At 39.9% G+C, this 15229-nt stretch overlaps 1 protein-coding gene across 1 annotated transcript in view; it reads right to left on the reverse strand.

Moving 5' to 3' along the window:
- Positions 1-15229, reverse strand: part of Cntnap2 (contactin associated protein like 2) — a 2135903-nt gene that overhangs the window by 427084 nt on the left and 1693590 nt on the right. Inside the window, exon 15 of the mRNA XM_005363796.2 lies at positions 6492-6619. Within this exon, the coding sequence (XP_005363853.1) occupies positions 6492-6619 (128 nt within the window). The remainder of the gene's footprint in view (positions 1-6491; positions 6620-15229) is intronic.

A 15229-nucleotide genomic window follows, 5' to 3' on the forward strand; every position in this document is an offset into this window, starting at 1 on the left:
CAGTGGGTTGCCTTTTTGTCTTAGTGACAGTGTCCTTTGCTTTACAGAAGCTTCTCAGTTTCAGTAGGTCCCATTTATTCAATGATGCCCTTAATGTCTGTGCTGCTTCCCCAACATTTCTTGCTTCTCAGTGACTGCCTTTGTCTAGTTGGACATTCTTTAGGGCTTGTCAGTCACATTTTAGCAGGAATTAGTCCAGTGACACTGTTACATGCGACTAAGATAGATTCCATTGCCCCATGAGAGCACAGCCCCTACCACTGTGTAGGAAGTAGGTAGTTGAGACACTTGGGTAGCCTGGAACATTCCAAGGCAGGCACAGGGGTGGTGGTGGTATGTGCTCCTTGTAAAATCTGGCTAGGCAGGGAGCAAGGAAAAGATCTTAGGAACATGAAAAACTGCAAGGAAAGATTTCTAAGGTTGAAAAAGAGAGTGATTATCTTTAATGCCTTCCAAGCAAATGTTCAGACCAATGCACTCCCAAGAACATAAGAGACCTGTTTTCTTCCTCCTTTAAATCCTAGCATCACATCTAACAGAATGTGGTAGATAAGAGAATTCTAAAAGAACCACACAGATGTTTCTTTCCAAACCCAGCTCTGAAATGAATTTGCAAACCACCTCACGTGCGGTGGAGGGGGGGGAGTTGAGGGGAGAAAGGGAGGGGCAGGAATGGGAGGAATCAAAAGAGAGGATGAATACAAAGGGCTTCCTTTAGATTTAGAACCTGTACCAGGACCTTTTCCCCTTTTCCCTTCCTGGTCTCTTTCCCTTTCTTATCTTTTGCCTCCCTGGGGGAGATAAACAATCTTTGTACTCTCTCTGCAGCCTGGGGAGTTGCTATCTCTTCACAAGGAAAACTGGTGACTCTTCCTGCTCTTGCACAGCCCACTGCACCCCGCAGAAAATGTTTCCTGGGTGGTGACAGTGTGTGGACAGGGCTGTGACTGACTCTCTGAGTGAGGGTACAGGCAGCTTGCACTCATGGATTGGGAAATATTTCCAGCAGAGTATGCAGCATTTGACCACTCTGGCATAGACGATTCATTTTGCAAGGAACACATGTCCATTGTCATCTGGCTAGACCTCCATCACCACCTCCTTCTTTCTCACTGGCTTTTGTCTCTGTGCTCACAGAGCTCCTGACCTGGACTTGAATGTCTTTCCTGCCCTGCTTTCTCATCCCTTGACTCCCAGGTACCTCTGCAGCCATAAGAAATTGAATTTGCATCTTAAGCGTGCAGTGTGACTGCAGTGTCCTGCCTGTCAGCTCCCATTTCTGGTGTGGACGGGGAAGCAGTCTCCAGTAACATGTGCCTCTAATTTGTTTCTGCCCAGGTTTATTGAAAAGGCTTACCTTTGTAGCAAACTTGCTCCTAATTAATTGTTTAAAGTCTATATCCCTAGAGGCGAGATGGTAATTCTTTAGTTCATATGGCTCAGAGCAAAACAATTACCCAGCAAATCCTGTATCCCTGCAATTAATTATAGTCACTATATACAGTAGAATAAGATTTCTGTCTTCAAAAACTGACTTTCTTTTTAGTTCATGAATGTTTCCCAGCAGCCTCAGAGAGTGTGCCCGTATTTAAGTATGAAAAGTGTCTTCTCTGATATGGAGTTCTGATTCTCTAAATGGATCCCTTATTTTTTCCCTAGGTGAGTACCCGTGGTGTAAGAGAGATGCATAATTTCTCTGCAATTTTTATTGTAGCAAACCATCCATCACTAGTCACACCGGTTTCTTCTAGATTGAAGGTTTCGACTTGGATGTATTTGAAGGGGAAAACAACAGCAGTCGCCCTGTCAAGGCCTATGCATTTCACTGTGCCGTAGGAGACGCAGTGCCCTAAATGGAAGGTACTGATTTGCTTTAGCACTTTGATTACATGAGTCTATGAGTTCGGATGACTTAGAGTAAAAGCCAAAACTCGGCAGGCATGAGGAAATCACCCACAACTCTGAAACAGTTGGACAGAGCTCAGAAAAAGTTTCATTCTCTGTAAGTAGAGCCTAGAACTGGGGCCTAATGCACCACACACCTCTGGAGAGCTGCTGAAGTGGGGCTCCTCAGACTGACAGGGGGGTAGGGTGGGGCAGGCAGAGAGAGAGAAATATAGTGGGTGTTCAGGGGTAACACTGCTTCTTCTGAAGCTCTCTAGAGCCCTTAAGAAGTATCTCAAAGCAAGCTCATCTCCATAAATAACAGCACAAAGTCACAAGGTGATTTAAGAAACTTGGTGGATCTATGCCGGGTGGTGGTGGCACATGCCTTTAATCCCAGCACTCCTGAGGCAGAGGTAGGCAGATCTTTGTGAGTTCGAGACCAGCCTGGTCTACAAGAGCTAGTCCAGGACAGGCTCCAAAGCTACAGAGAAACCATGTCTCGAAAAACCAAAGAAAGAAAAAAGAAAAAGAAACTTGTTGGATCTAATTCTCTTAGCACACTGTGGGTAGGTGGGAGCTTGTGATGGGCTAAGACCCAAGGCAAACATTAAAAAAATGGTGTCCACTCAGGTCAAAAGAAGGGGTAAGATTCCCCTGGAAATTGAGTTACTGGCAGTTGTGAGCTGCCATGTGAATGCTGGGAATAAAACCTGTGTTCTTTTCAAGAAGGAAAAATGCCCTTAACCACTGAGCCATCTATACCATTCCTAAGCTATTTTTTTAGACACTTGAATTTAACTGGTCTTTGACAGAAGGAAGAACATGAAGTCAAAAATCATGTTTTTATTCTCTGCTCCAACTTCCAAGAGGGCTTGGAAATTTGGCATGCCAATACCATTTGAAAAGAAAGAATTTGTTCTTTAAAAAACAGAAACACTGTTTGCCTTATGCACTGCACACAGGCTACAATTGTCCAAGGATATCAGGCAACTCTAAAACCTGGGAAGTACTGTCCACATGGACTATGTCCACATGGAATCTTTCATTGTAACTCTACCCATGCGAGAATGTTCTTAACAGGAAATTGGGTCTGCTAACTGCTTGTTGCTGACAGCTCTGGGCAGGGCAAGTTCATCCAACACATTCTCAGTTTCCTGGGGAAAAGGAAGATAAATGCCTTTCTCTCACAAATACAAAGTATTCCACATAATTTCAGCTATCATTGCAGTTTTCATAAATATTAGGTGAAATATGATTTAAAAGCATCTCTCTGAATCTATATTATCCTCCCTATACCAAGACTGTTCATTGTTCACTGATGAGATAGCTATTTTCATAAATAATGGGTCCTTGTGATATCTTCTCTTGATTGTCAGTCTGACTACATCTGGAGCCAACCCAAACCCAAGCATCAGGACATACACGAGAGGGATTTCTAGGTTAGATGATTTGTGCCCAGGTGACCCACGATGAATCTGGGCCACGCCTTCTGGTGTCACCCTACATACAAACACAGGGAGAAGGAAGCTTTTCTTTTTGCCTGCTTTCCCTCACTCTCACTGGCGAGTTCATCTGTCCTTCTGCTGAGTCATTCCTAAAAGTGTTAGAACTTTCTTCTCCAAAAGTCCAATGTCAGCTAAAGTCTAGCTAGGGCATCCAGCCTCATGGACTGAACAAACACTCAATTCTTGGCTTTTCCACCAGGAGACAATAATTACTGGCCTACTCACAGACTTTAAGCTAACCTTACAAACTGTGTCTCTCTGCAAGTGTGTGTGTGTATACTATTATTTATCATTCTATTATTTCTTTTCCCTTCAAGAACTCTGACTAATACAGTCCTAATAATGCATCTGAAAACAATCTTGACTTAGAAACTTAAATGAACATTTATCATCATGCTTTTCTTATTTTCTGGCTTTTATTAATATGGAGTCTATGTGGGGAGATGCCTCAGTAGATAAAGTGCTTGCTAAGAAAGCAAAGGGGCCTGAGTTTAGATCTCTAAAACCCATTTTAAAAGATAGGGCATGGTTCTGTATACTGTAATCCCCATGTGGAGATCATAGACAGGTAGATTCCAGAGGCTCATTGGACAGCTAGACCAGCCAAAATAGTGTGTGCCAGGTCCAGTGAGAGACCTTGCCTCAAAAATAAATGGATAGCGTTAGAGGGAGATATTCCAGAATCCCAGAATTAGTCTCTCTTGCTGATTTGCTTTCTCTTTTTCACACACACACACACACACACACACACACACACACACACACACACGTACTACACACACACACACACACACGTACTACACACACACACGCCTATCTTAACAACTGCACCTTCTATTACTCCTTTCTTGAGAAATTAGTTACAATAATATTATATCAGAAAAACTAACATTAAATAATTATCTCAGTTAGGGTTTCTATTGCTGTAGCAAAACACCATGACCTTATGGCAAGTTGGAAAGAAAAGCATTGATTGGGCTTACACTTCCACATTGCTATTCATCATTGAAGGAAACCATGTCAGGAACTCAAACAGGGCAAGATCATGGAGACTTGGGCTGATGCAGAGACCATGAAGCGGTGTTGCTTACTGACTTGCTCCTCATGGCTTGCTCAGTCTTTTTCTTACAGAACCCTAGATGACCAGCCTAAGAATGGCACCACCCATCATGGGCTGGGGCCTCCCACATTGATTAGTAATTGAGAAATGCCTTATGGTTGGACCTCAAGGAGGCATTTCCTCAACTGAGGTTTCTTCCTCTCTGATGACTCTAGATTGTGTCAGGTTAACACAAAACTGGTCAGTACAATGATAAAGTATCTCTATCTTCTAATACTTTTTCATGCAAATTTCTCAAACACTTCTGAACTACATTTTCCTATTTCCAGATCACTTAGTGAAGTGCTGCATAAAAAGCAAACCCATGATAAATTCTTCCTGAGCCTGGTATATTGATTAGGGAGCATCAATATCATATTAGCTAAAAATAATATACTATCTATAAAAATAATATACTTTTGCATATAAACTTCCCATGAAAGTAAGTCAATCAGCCACTTAATGAGAATTTTTCTCTAATTCAAAGTGAAATTCAGAATTATAATTGATAAGCCAAAGGTACTTTATTTTATATATTGATAAGTAATTATGACATAAAATTGACTTTCAGTCTACAATACTGTAAAGAACACGATAGTCCTTCTCTTAGTATATTTATTTAATATTCATATTGTTTACTGTTCTGTATCAGTATCTTTTCTTAATGAGCTGAAACCAAGTATCTTTTTCTGCATTTCCACCAAGTCTGGATACACAAATGAAGTTTTACTGTTTATAGCCAAGGCTTCATAAAGACCTTTTGACCAATCTCAGTTCTGTAGATAACATTTTTTTCCCAGTGTAACTAGAGAAAGATCAGTCCAAACACCTCCCCCCTTCTTTGTGTTATGTTAGGGATATCCCCATGTTTAACTGCTGACAGTCTCAATTAGCTAAGCAGTAAACTGCTAAGAGTGCATCCTTACATTTTTTTGAGTGGTTGCAAGAATCTATTATTGAATAGGCCAAATTCTCCATTGATTTACAGAAGTTGTAAAGAATATTCCACCTCACATAATCTTTTGCTAGTAGGAATTCAATCCCAGGCAGTAAAACCCTTTATGGCCTTCCCAGGAGGCGTTGGGACACAGGTGGCATTCTCATTACCACAGCTGATAAAAAGAGAAGCTTGCCTGGGGTCTTTGAGTGAGCCAGTTACTGAGGGAGCAGAATCTAGGTCTCCCTTTGCCTAGTATACAAGCAAAAAGCACAGAATTCCCAGGAGTGTTGCCTGAATCACATGTGCAGGAAATAGAGGGAAATGATGCCCAGGATGCTCATTGCTGAATCCCCATAGCAACCTTCCACTGCTCCCCTCCCAGCGCACATAAAGTACACCGAAGGGTATCAAAGAACATTAAATCTGAATAGTGCCCTTAATTAGGTGGGACCATAATGCTGACTCTCTTACCTCCCACTGTCCAAGCTAGCAGCTCCCCAGTCCTCTCTGGTGCCTAAGTCTGAGAGCAGGACATTGTTATAGAAACAATCTTTGCCTTTTGCAGGACCATCAAGCTTTGATGATGATGGAGTTTGATAGCCATAATGTCAAACTTTATATGGCCATAATCCAAGTTTACAATAATACATTAAGCCATAATGCTACTATTTATATCACCATAAACTCAGTTTTATGGTGATATAAATAGTCATGCTAATGGCATTAACAGCAGCACACAGTGGAATCCCAGCTGTTGAGTGGCACTTTTATGCTATTAGCATTGCGATTTATGCTACCATAAGCTTAGGTAGTCAAACTTGTTACATATGAATAGAGAAAAAAAGATGGATATCCACATCTTATGCCTGAATGGAGGCTTCTATATTAGACACACCCTCTTTACTATAAAGATCCATGTAGCTCTCTCTTCATTGTGCCCCACTTGCGTTGTGTGATATATTTGAAGAAAAAGTCTGTTTTCTGGCATCTTCTGAGCAACATGGAAACATTATTTCAATGAGATAAGAAAATGCAAGTCACAGCTGCTGGGCAAACTTACTGTCTCCTTGGCAGCGCAGAGGACCCACGCTCAGCTTGGCTTCTGAGCCTTGTCGGTCAGTATCTCCAACCACCACCTGGCTCACTGGCAGGTGATCTTTGTAGGATAAGAAGCCAGCATCCTTCCTCCTGAATCACAGGGAGACAGAAAAAACATGAGAGACAGTGTTAGGATTATAGCTTCTGTTGTCTCTGATCAATGATGGCATTTTTAATCGTGCTTCAGAAATGTACTGAGTAAAATCCCAGATGGAGTTTGCTCTCCTCCCCTGTAAGCACTCAGACCATGGCTCAGAGGCAATGCTGGCATGGTCATCCAATGGAAAATAGTACTGACATCCTTGTCTCCAGAATCTATACTTAATAAGCCATTGGCTATTTAAGTGGAAATTAGACCAAACCACATACCCCACAGATGCTCACATTTAAAGTTAATGGAAAGTTCAACAAAACCACCTAAATGATAGACCAAATCCCTGTTGAAAATCTTTGCCTCTTTAATTGTTGAAGCAATTTCTTCAGAGACTTTCTTCCCTCCTGGGCATCAGCTAAATATGGATTAGCTTTTGTTTTCTGGTCTTTCCTTGTTTACGTGAAGTATTGAAATAGTTCACGGATGTCTCCAGCATAGAGCAGGTGCTCCATCAGTACTTAGCTCTATGGATAATGAGAAGTGGAGCTGAGATTTGAACCCTGTTTGGTTTTCTGCCTAGGTTCATCTGTTTATCCTGCACTTTCCCACCTTCTAACTTGATTCCACACCTACTTTGAATTACTTATTTTTTTTTATCAATTGTTTGAAAATTTCCTGAATTCATGCAACGTATTTTATCATATACATTCTCCTCTTTTCCCCATAACTCCTCCCAGATCCACCCACATTTTTAAGGTCCCTTCCAATTTCATGTTTTTTTAATAACCACTGAATCCAGTCAGTGCTGCTCATAATGTTTTTGGGTGTGGGACCACGTACTAGAGTGAGGCTGACCTACCACGTTCTATACCTGATGTGGGAGTCCCTTTTGTGTGCTGTGATTACCATTAATGAATGAAGAAATTGCATTGGCCTGTTGATAGAACAGAACTTAGGCAGGCGGGGAAGATGGAACTGAATGCTGGGAGAAGAAAGGCTGAGTCAGGGGATGCCATGGATCCACCGCCAGAGATAGACATACTGAAACTTTGCTGGTAGGCCACAACCTCATGCTGATATACAAAATACTAAAAATGGGTTAAACTAAGATGTAAGAGTTAGCCAATAAGAAGTTAGAGCTAATGGGTCAAGCAGTGATTTAAATAATACAGTTTCTGTGTGATTATTTTGGTTCTGGGTGACCGGGAATGAACAAGGGTCTCCTCCTACATACACCTTTATTAAAAATTCCTCTATTCTAGTAGTCATTAATGGCCAATGGCTTCTCAAATAGAGGTAAGGACTCATGAGCACACCATGTCCATTTAACAGTGTTGACTGGCTTTATCTTGGTCAGGTCTTATAAAAGCAACTAACAGAACACTGTTGTTAGTGTCCTGTCATGTCCAGAAAACACTGTTACACCTGAGTCTTCTTGTTCCTGGTAACCAGGCTTCAAACCTGCCAGTAGGATTTCTTTTGTGCAAACTTACTTTACTTTAGCAGAAATTCAAACAGTTAAAGTCACTTCAAACAGGAAGAAAATGCTCTGTTTTTGAAAAGTTATGCATGTGTTCTTGTGTGCATGTACATGTTATATGTAAGGATGCCCACACATGTGTGCAACTTCATTTGAGATTCAAATGTTCATACTAGGTGTCTTATTCCATTGATCTACATCTTATTTTCTGGTACAGACTCTTTCTGAACTTGGAGCTTGCTGATTCAGATAGGCTGGATGACCTGCAAACCTCAGGAATCCTGTCTCAGCCTACTCAGGATTGGAATTAGATATGTGATAATCTGCCCAGATTTTTATGTGGGTACTGGTTATCCAAATTCTGGGGCACATATTCATGCAGTAAAGACATTTCAAATAAGCTATACTCCTACACCAAAGCCTTAGATAGTAAACTTGATATTTACTCTTAAAGGAACAATAAATGAAGGTAGCCTAGCTGCACACTTTAATTTGACAGCCTGTTAGAATTGATTCCCATGGACGTGGTGCTAATGTCCTTTATGAGTTAATGCCGCTTAGGGTGCATCGCTAAACTGCTGCTCCACAAACTATATCCTAAAATCCAAACTCCTCTTGCAATCTGCTTTTGTTTGACCCAGAAGTGACTTTGTGGTTGACTTTGCAGTGTCTGGATGCAACATGTAGTATCTTCAGTACACACCAGGTTCCTGAGCAGAATGGGCCACCCTGAGTGAACTCTTAGAGCTTAATTCTTTGGGCTTCTGAAAGATAGAGTGGATAATTTTGTAAATAGGAGATGTGGGCTGTGGAGATGGCTCAGCATGTAAAGTACATGTGCACACATACAACAAGTCATAAGACTTTTGAGAGGGGGAATCTCCATGACATTGTGTAATAAATGTACACTGATCATGGGATGGGTTTTTACATATGCATATGTAATCCATGTATGATTCACATATCTACTTGTGCAATTGCAACTCAAACCCTAGTTTGGAGCACCTTTAGTGACCCAGAAGCACCTGTCCCACACATTTCCTGTAGTCAATACACATGTCAAAGGTATTTGCTTTTTAATTCAAAATATTCAAATATCCAAAATCCTTTGGGTCGTATTCTAAATGAAATGTTGTGCTTCACTAGTGAAAATGTAATATCACCGAACAATGGGAATGAGGCTTCTCCTGCTGAGAGGACTCGAGGGTTTGGCTATTGCACCTAAGTCTGCCCTGAGCATCCTTCTAATGGAATTACCTGCTGGCATTGATGGATGTTTACACAAAACAAGAAATGCTGGGTTATAAAGTCTGCCTAACTTTTGTGAATAATTTCAAGCTGTTTTCTCCAGAGTGCATATCAATTTACATTTCTACCTGAGCATAATAAGAACTCGGGTTGCATAGGATCCTTGCCTGTGTCTATGATAAGTGATGCAATGAAACATGGTATTCTATTTAAAAATGCCAGATAAGAATTTTTAAAAAACAAAAACCTAGAAGTATCTTAATTGCTATGTAATTTAATAGCACAGGATAAGCTTGGAAACATAGTACTTAAATCTTTGTAAAAAGATTTAAATAAATTAAATTGATAGATTGAATTATTTAAATCAAGTATTAAGTTAGTTAAATAAATTAAATAAATAGAATGTAATAAATCTTTGAACACAGTTTCCAGGAGTTTGGGCATTGTTATATTATAATTAGCCATCATTCAATTATTTTATTAGAAACTGATTACCATTGAGAATAATAGGAATTTACAAGCCAAATTTTATCAGTACAATCAATTTTGTATCATTGTCAATGAAAATAAATTTTTTAAAAAATTTTTTTTGAAGATTTTATTTATTTATTATGTATACAGTATTCTCAGTATTCTGTCTGAAGGTATGCCTGCAGGCCAGAAGAGGGCACCAGATCTCATTGCAGATGGTTGTGAGCCACCATGTGGTTGCTGGGAATTGAACTCAGGACCTTTGGAAGAGCAGGCAGTGCTCTTAACCACTGAGCCATCTCTCCAGCCCCTGTAAATTTTAAATCATTTTTATTAGGGCTTCTTTGTAATGTGTGCTATCACCACTACACCATTGACAAGCATGAGGAATAGAGAATTTATGTTGGTCACAATCACCAGTTCATAAAGGATAGTTTAGATTAAAGTCTAATCTATTTGTTTCTCATTCTGGGAGTTTCTAAAGAAAAAAAAAGAAAAAGAAAAAATGAAAATGATAAAAAATAAACAAATAAATAACCCTCCATGTCAATTAGAAGTCTTTGTCATGTTAAACTTATTTCTAGATGAAAGCAGATCTAGCAAGTTTCACTCAACTAATCTTACGTATTGAAGCTACAAACATGTCCTAAGTTCAAGAATGCTTGCAATATTTTACATACACTTGTGCCTATGCCATAATATACCATACCAGTGAATACTAGGTCTGCTTTATGTGCAAAGGAACCAGTTTGGACTGATATATTGATGTTTTTTTGGGGTATAGCTAACTGTCATAAAACTGATATTCTTGATAAATCAGAACAAAAACCCAAACACTAAAAATTCATCACCCTAGATAACATGAAAAAGTTACCTTCTGGTCCTATTATGGTCAAATATCTGAGTAGAACACCACAAATTTAAAGTTTCAGAGAGACACAGACAAAATGTACAACTAAAAAACAACAGATACCTTATTGCCTATGGAAAAAAATCCACAGCCAGCAGTAAGCAGCTAAATTAGCACAGTTTCTGATGTGATTTTGCAGCACCCGCCCTGAGAGCTGGAAGGTGTTTTGCAAAAGCAGTGGTTCTCAACCTGGGGGTTGTGACCCCTTTGGGGCTTAAATGATCCTTTCACAGGGGTCACCTAAGACCATCAGAAAACACAGATATTTATATCACGATTCATAACAATAACAAAATCACAGTTATGAAGTAGCAAAAAAAAATTATGGTTGAGGGTCACGACAACATAGGGAACTATATAAAAGGGTCCCAGCATTGGGAAGGTTGAGAATCACTGCTCAAAACATCTACCAGATGTCTCTTCTTAGAACTTTGCATGAAGATTTTTATTCTTATAAATTTTTCTATGCAAACATGATTTTGTTGGAATCAATGACCATTAGAGATCAAGGTCAATTTAATTTATGGAGACACTAAGTACTGTTTATCATGTTAGCACATACACTAATTACGTGTGATAGCAGACTTATACATGCATATCAGAGGGGTCCTGGCTCAGACTCTTGCATAGTTTATCAGATTTGTTAGTTACAAAAGTCAAATTGAGTCTCTGAGTCCATTCTAGAACTTTCTACTTCAGTACAGCTTTCCTGAGGATTTCAGTTGTACTCTGCTGCCCGTACCCTGCCTGCTGAGACAGCAAGCAAGCCTCTGGGCAGCTCAGTCTTTGCCTCAGCTCAGTGAAAACACAAAAGTAAACATTTTATAAAAGGAAAACACTGTAGAGAATTTGTTTTCTTATCAGATATTATGATAGTTCCCATTCTAGAGGTCTGACCTGCAAGTCCCAGCAGAGGGAAAGGACTTTCCTTAGAGAAGCTTGTAGGGAGGTTTGGGTAGCCTCGAAGAGAATGATGTGAAACTATTTTCACATCCTCTTAGCAGGAGCAACTGCTAAACAAATACATGGGAGACCATTGTTTGGACAAAGGCTGCAGCAGATCAGGCTGTACCAACATGGATGGACTCACTCGTGCCAACTGACATAGAATCAAACTGAATGTTAGCACAGGCCACTTTTCTAGAGAAGAGGGGATTCCCAGGCACCAATAAGGGGAGGCATGCCTCTGAGCCAACATTCTAAGGAAGCCCTCTCCATTTTAATCCTGTACAGGATGCTTTTGCAATGACCCATATGCTTTCTGTTGGTTTCTGCCTCCTTTTGCTCTTTCCTGCCTTTTATATTTTGCTTTATGCCAATTCCCTCTGTTGAGCTCATTGATCCATTCATTCTGTTTTGTAGAATACAGGATAAGATGCTGCCTAATTCTAGAATTGAAAATAAAATGCGATTAAATATTTTAATTAAATTGGTTGTGATTTTGTTTTTCTCAGACTAGATCTCTGTGAAATGTGTGAGACGAGGGAATAACGTTTCTGAGCATCTTTGAGATGAGGAAGTTGGGCAGAGGCAACTCTGTATTCCTCGGGGATGTCTTACCATCCCAAGACGAAGCAGCACTGCCAGTTCCTCTATGGTCCTTATGCGTTGGTAGGCAAGACCTCTGCTTGTCTACCACAGAAGAGCTATTGCAGCATAGCTGAATCATCACGAGATGAAAACAACAGAACCTCTATTACACAACAAAGTAAAACTTTCTCAGTACTTCCAATAATGTCCTCAGTCACCACTTCCTCAATGCTATAAATGTTCCCATAAAGCAATTAGAGCAATTAAGAAAACAACTGTCACAACTAGATTGTTAGAATCTGTGCCTATGTCCCCTATGGAATGAAAGTAATTACAGACTCAATTCTTTCTTTTCAGTGGGAATAGAGGAGACCTTTTATAAATGCTAGACAATTATGTGTCTCATTTAGACTCTTAGAAAGAGCCCCTGTCATCATTTTGAGACTTTATGCAAAATGGTCCTCTATGATTTGCCTTTCTGGAATTCAAGCTCCCTGAGGACAGACATGATATTTCATAAAACTTTATCAAATAAACACAAGTAGCTAATTAAAAGTAGTTTGCTTAATGTATCTTGTGATTGGATAAATGCACAAACAAACGCAGACATTAACAAGGCATAATTCTAAAGACTTCAGAATGAGCTTGCTATCAATGGGGAGAGATGAGAAAGAAAGCCTTTCTTATATGAAAGTCCTTGAATAAATTTGAAGCATTTACTCCTGGAAGTGAAACTTTAATTAATGTTTTATTTCCTTTGAAAGTAATATTTAATAAGAGATCAAAATCTGATTAATATGGCAAAGGGGGTACAAAACTTATATCTTAAAGTGTCATTTTTATTCTACAGGAAAGTTGTCTCACTGGATGGAAGACAGCTTTTAATTACGTATAGTTTAGTCTGTCTATTCATATTTACATTCCTATGCAAGAGTTGCTTGTGTTTTTGTAAGTCATGGCAAGAGGGGATACTTTTTTTTCCCTCTTTGCCCAAATGTAGAGGCAACAAATACAGCTTTAATTAGGTGATTCGGTGGAACATCTTAACAGTAACATATTATGGAGTGTTAAAAAGTATTAAGACAATGACAAAAATGATGGTTACTTAAAAAACATGTTCCTTAGTGAAATATTCCAATTTGATCACATGATTCCAATCATATGCCATTCTGGAAAAATGCAAAATTGTGGGTACAATAGAAGATCGATGATTTTTTTCAAGAGGGGATGCTTGACAAGTAGACTTCTTCCCATTTCTGTATCTCTGAATATCTAGTAAGTCATGGTCTATGCCTAGCATCTCAAAACCTAGTTGATGAGAAAGTATTTCCTTATCTTGGCTGTGAATATCTTTCAAACACAGGGTGAGTAACCTGGTCTTTCCTCAGTGTTTTTTTTTTCACTATGTTTTCAAGAAACAAACAGGTGCAGACTTTGGAATCTCACAAGCACCTGGCCATCTGTCCTGTCTATGCTTAGCCACATCGTATTTTACGGCTCACTGGCCCTTGAGTATGGCTGGGTGGACTTTTGGAGAAATATTTTCATGTGAGTACATAATTGTATATGTGTATGTTCAGGTTCATGTGTGTTTGAATGCACATGTATAAACATGGATTTAGCGGCCAGAGAACAATCTTAGCTGTAGTTTTTGAGACCGCATCCACCTCGATTTTTTGAGACCTAGTGGCTTGGAACTTGGTCAAGTCTGGCTGGCCAGCAAACCCTGAACTATTGCCTGTCTCTCTTCCCTAGTGCTGGGCACCTAAACTTAGATCTTCATGCAAAGCAAGTTTCCTTACTGACCGGTATTGTATCACATGTTCTACATATGGCCCATAAAGCACAACCTACCTCGTTTTTTCCACAGAACTCTGAAAAGGAAGGCCACTCCCATTGCCAGCAACTCTGTCTATTTTCATCTTGAAACTGCATAGGTTTATGCCAGGATTATGTGGTTCAGTTGGGCTTTGTATCTCTCAGATTCCAAAAATCATGGCCAAGGCATTTGATTTTTCTTTCAGTCCGTCCTCTGCCTTCTCACTCTGGTGATATGGACTGCTGGGGAGGCATATGCCAACAGCTGGGCAAATCAGTCTTCCCTATTGGCCTCTCAGACTCCTCCAAGAATGGTTGGGTTTCTCTGGCATCATCTGAAGAAGGAAATGATACCTACACAGCTGCCCTGGCTATCTCTGAAAACCTATTTCACAGCCTGAAGAAACCTAGTTTATTAATTCTTCTTTGGCTATAAATTTTTTTTTAAACCTAGGCTTTAGCTAGTTTAGTTTTTAACTATCAAATTTTACCTAGCTTGATACAGGTGTGAATTGGTCCATTGCTGTTTTTGTTGGGTCAGGTAAAAGGGGTGGGAATTGGGGACAGATGTGACTTCCACCTTTCAAATGCCAACACTTCAGCAAGCATCCTCAGAACTCCCTGTCACAGAATAGCTAAAATTGAACCAGAGCTGAGCCTGGTAGTGCATGCCTATAATCTCAGCTTCTCTCCTGAGGCAGGAGGATCACTACAAGTTTGAGTCTACTCTGATCTACATAGTAAATTCCAAGCCAGGCAGGGCTACCAAATATGAGTTGTCTCAAAAAGCAAAACAAACAAAATAAAAACCACCAACAAATAAACAAGTAAACCATCAAAGGAGGAGAGCAAGTTGGGGCTTGTAACTGGTAGGTTATAGAAGCGTTAAGATGACGGGTTTCCTCTGGCACAAAGCTACAGGTTGAAGTAATAACAGTCAATATAATTAGCTGTTCTTTTGTGGCCTGAACCCAACAGCAACTAATTGGTAAACTCATGGTAATAATAAACATAGTTACCCATCTCCTGCTTCAAACACCTTTCCTGATATTTCATGTGGGCTTCACAGAACAAACTTTGGTTGCCCTACGGTTTAAGTTCATAGTTTGTAGAGAGACCCCGCCTTTTGGGGCGGGACAGCCTTGGGCG

This window comes from Microtus ochrogaster, linkage group LG12, assembly GCF_000317375.1.
Source record: "Microtus ochrogaster isolate Prairie Vole_2 linkage group LG12, MicOch1.0, whole genome shotgun sequence".
Taxonomy (NCBI): Eukaryota; Metazoa; Chordata; class Mammalia; order Rodentia; family Cricetidae; genus Microtus; species Microtus ochrogaster.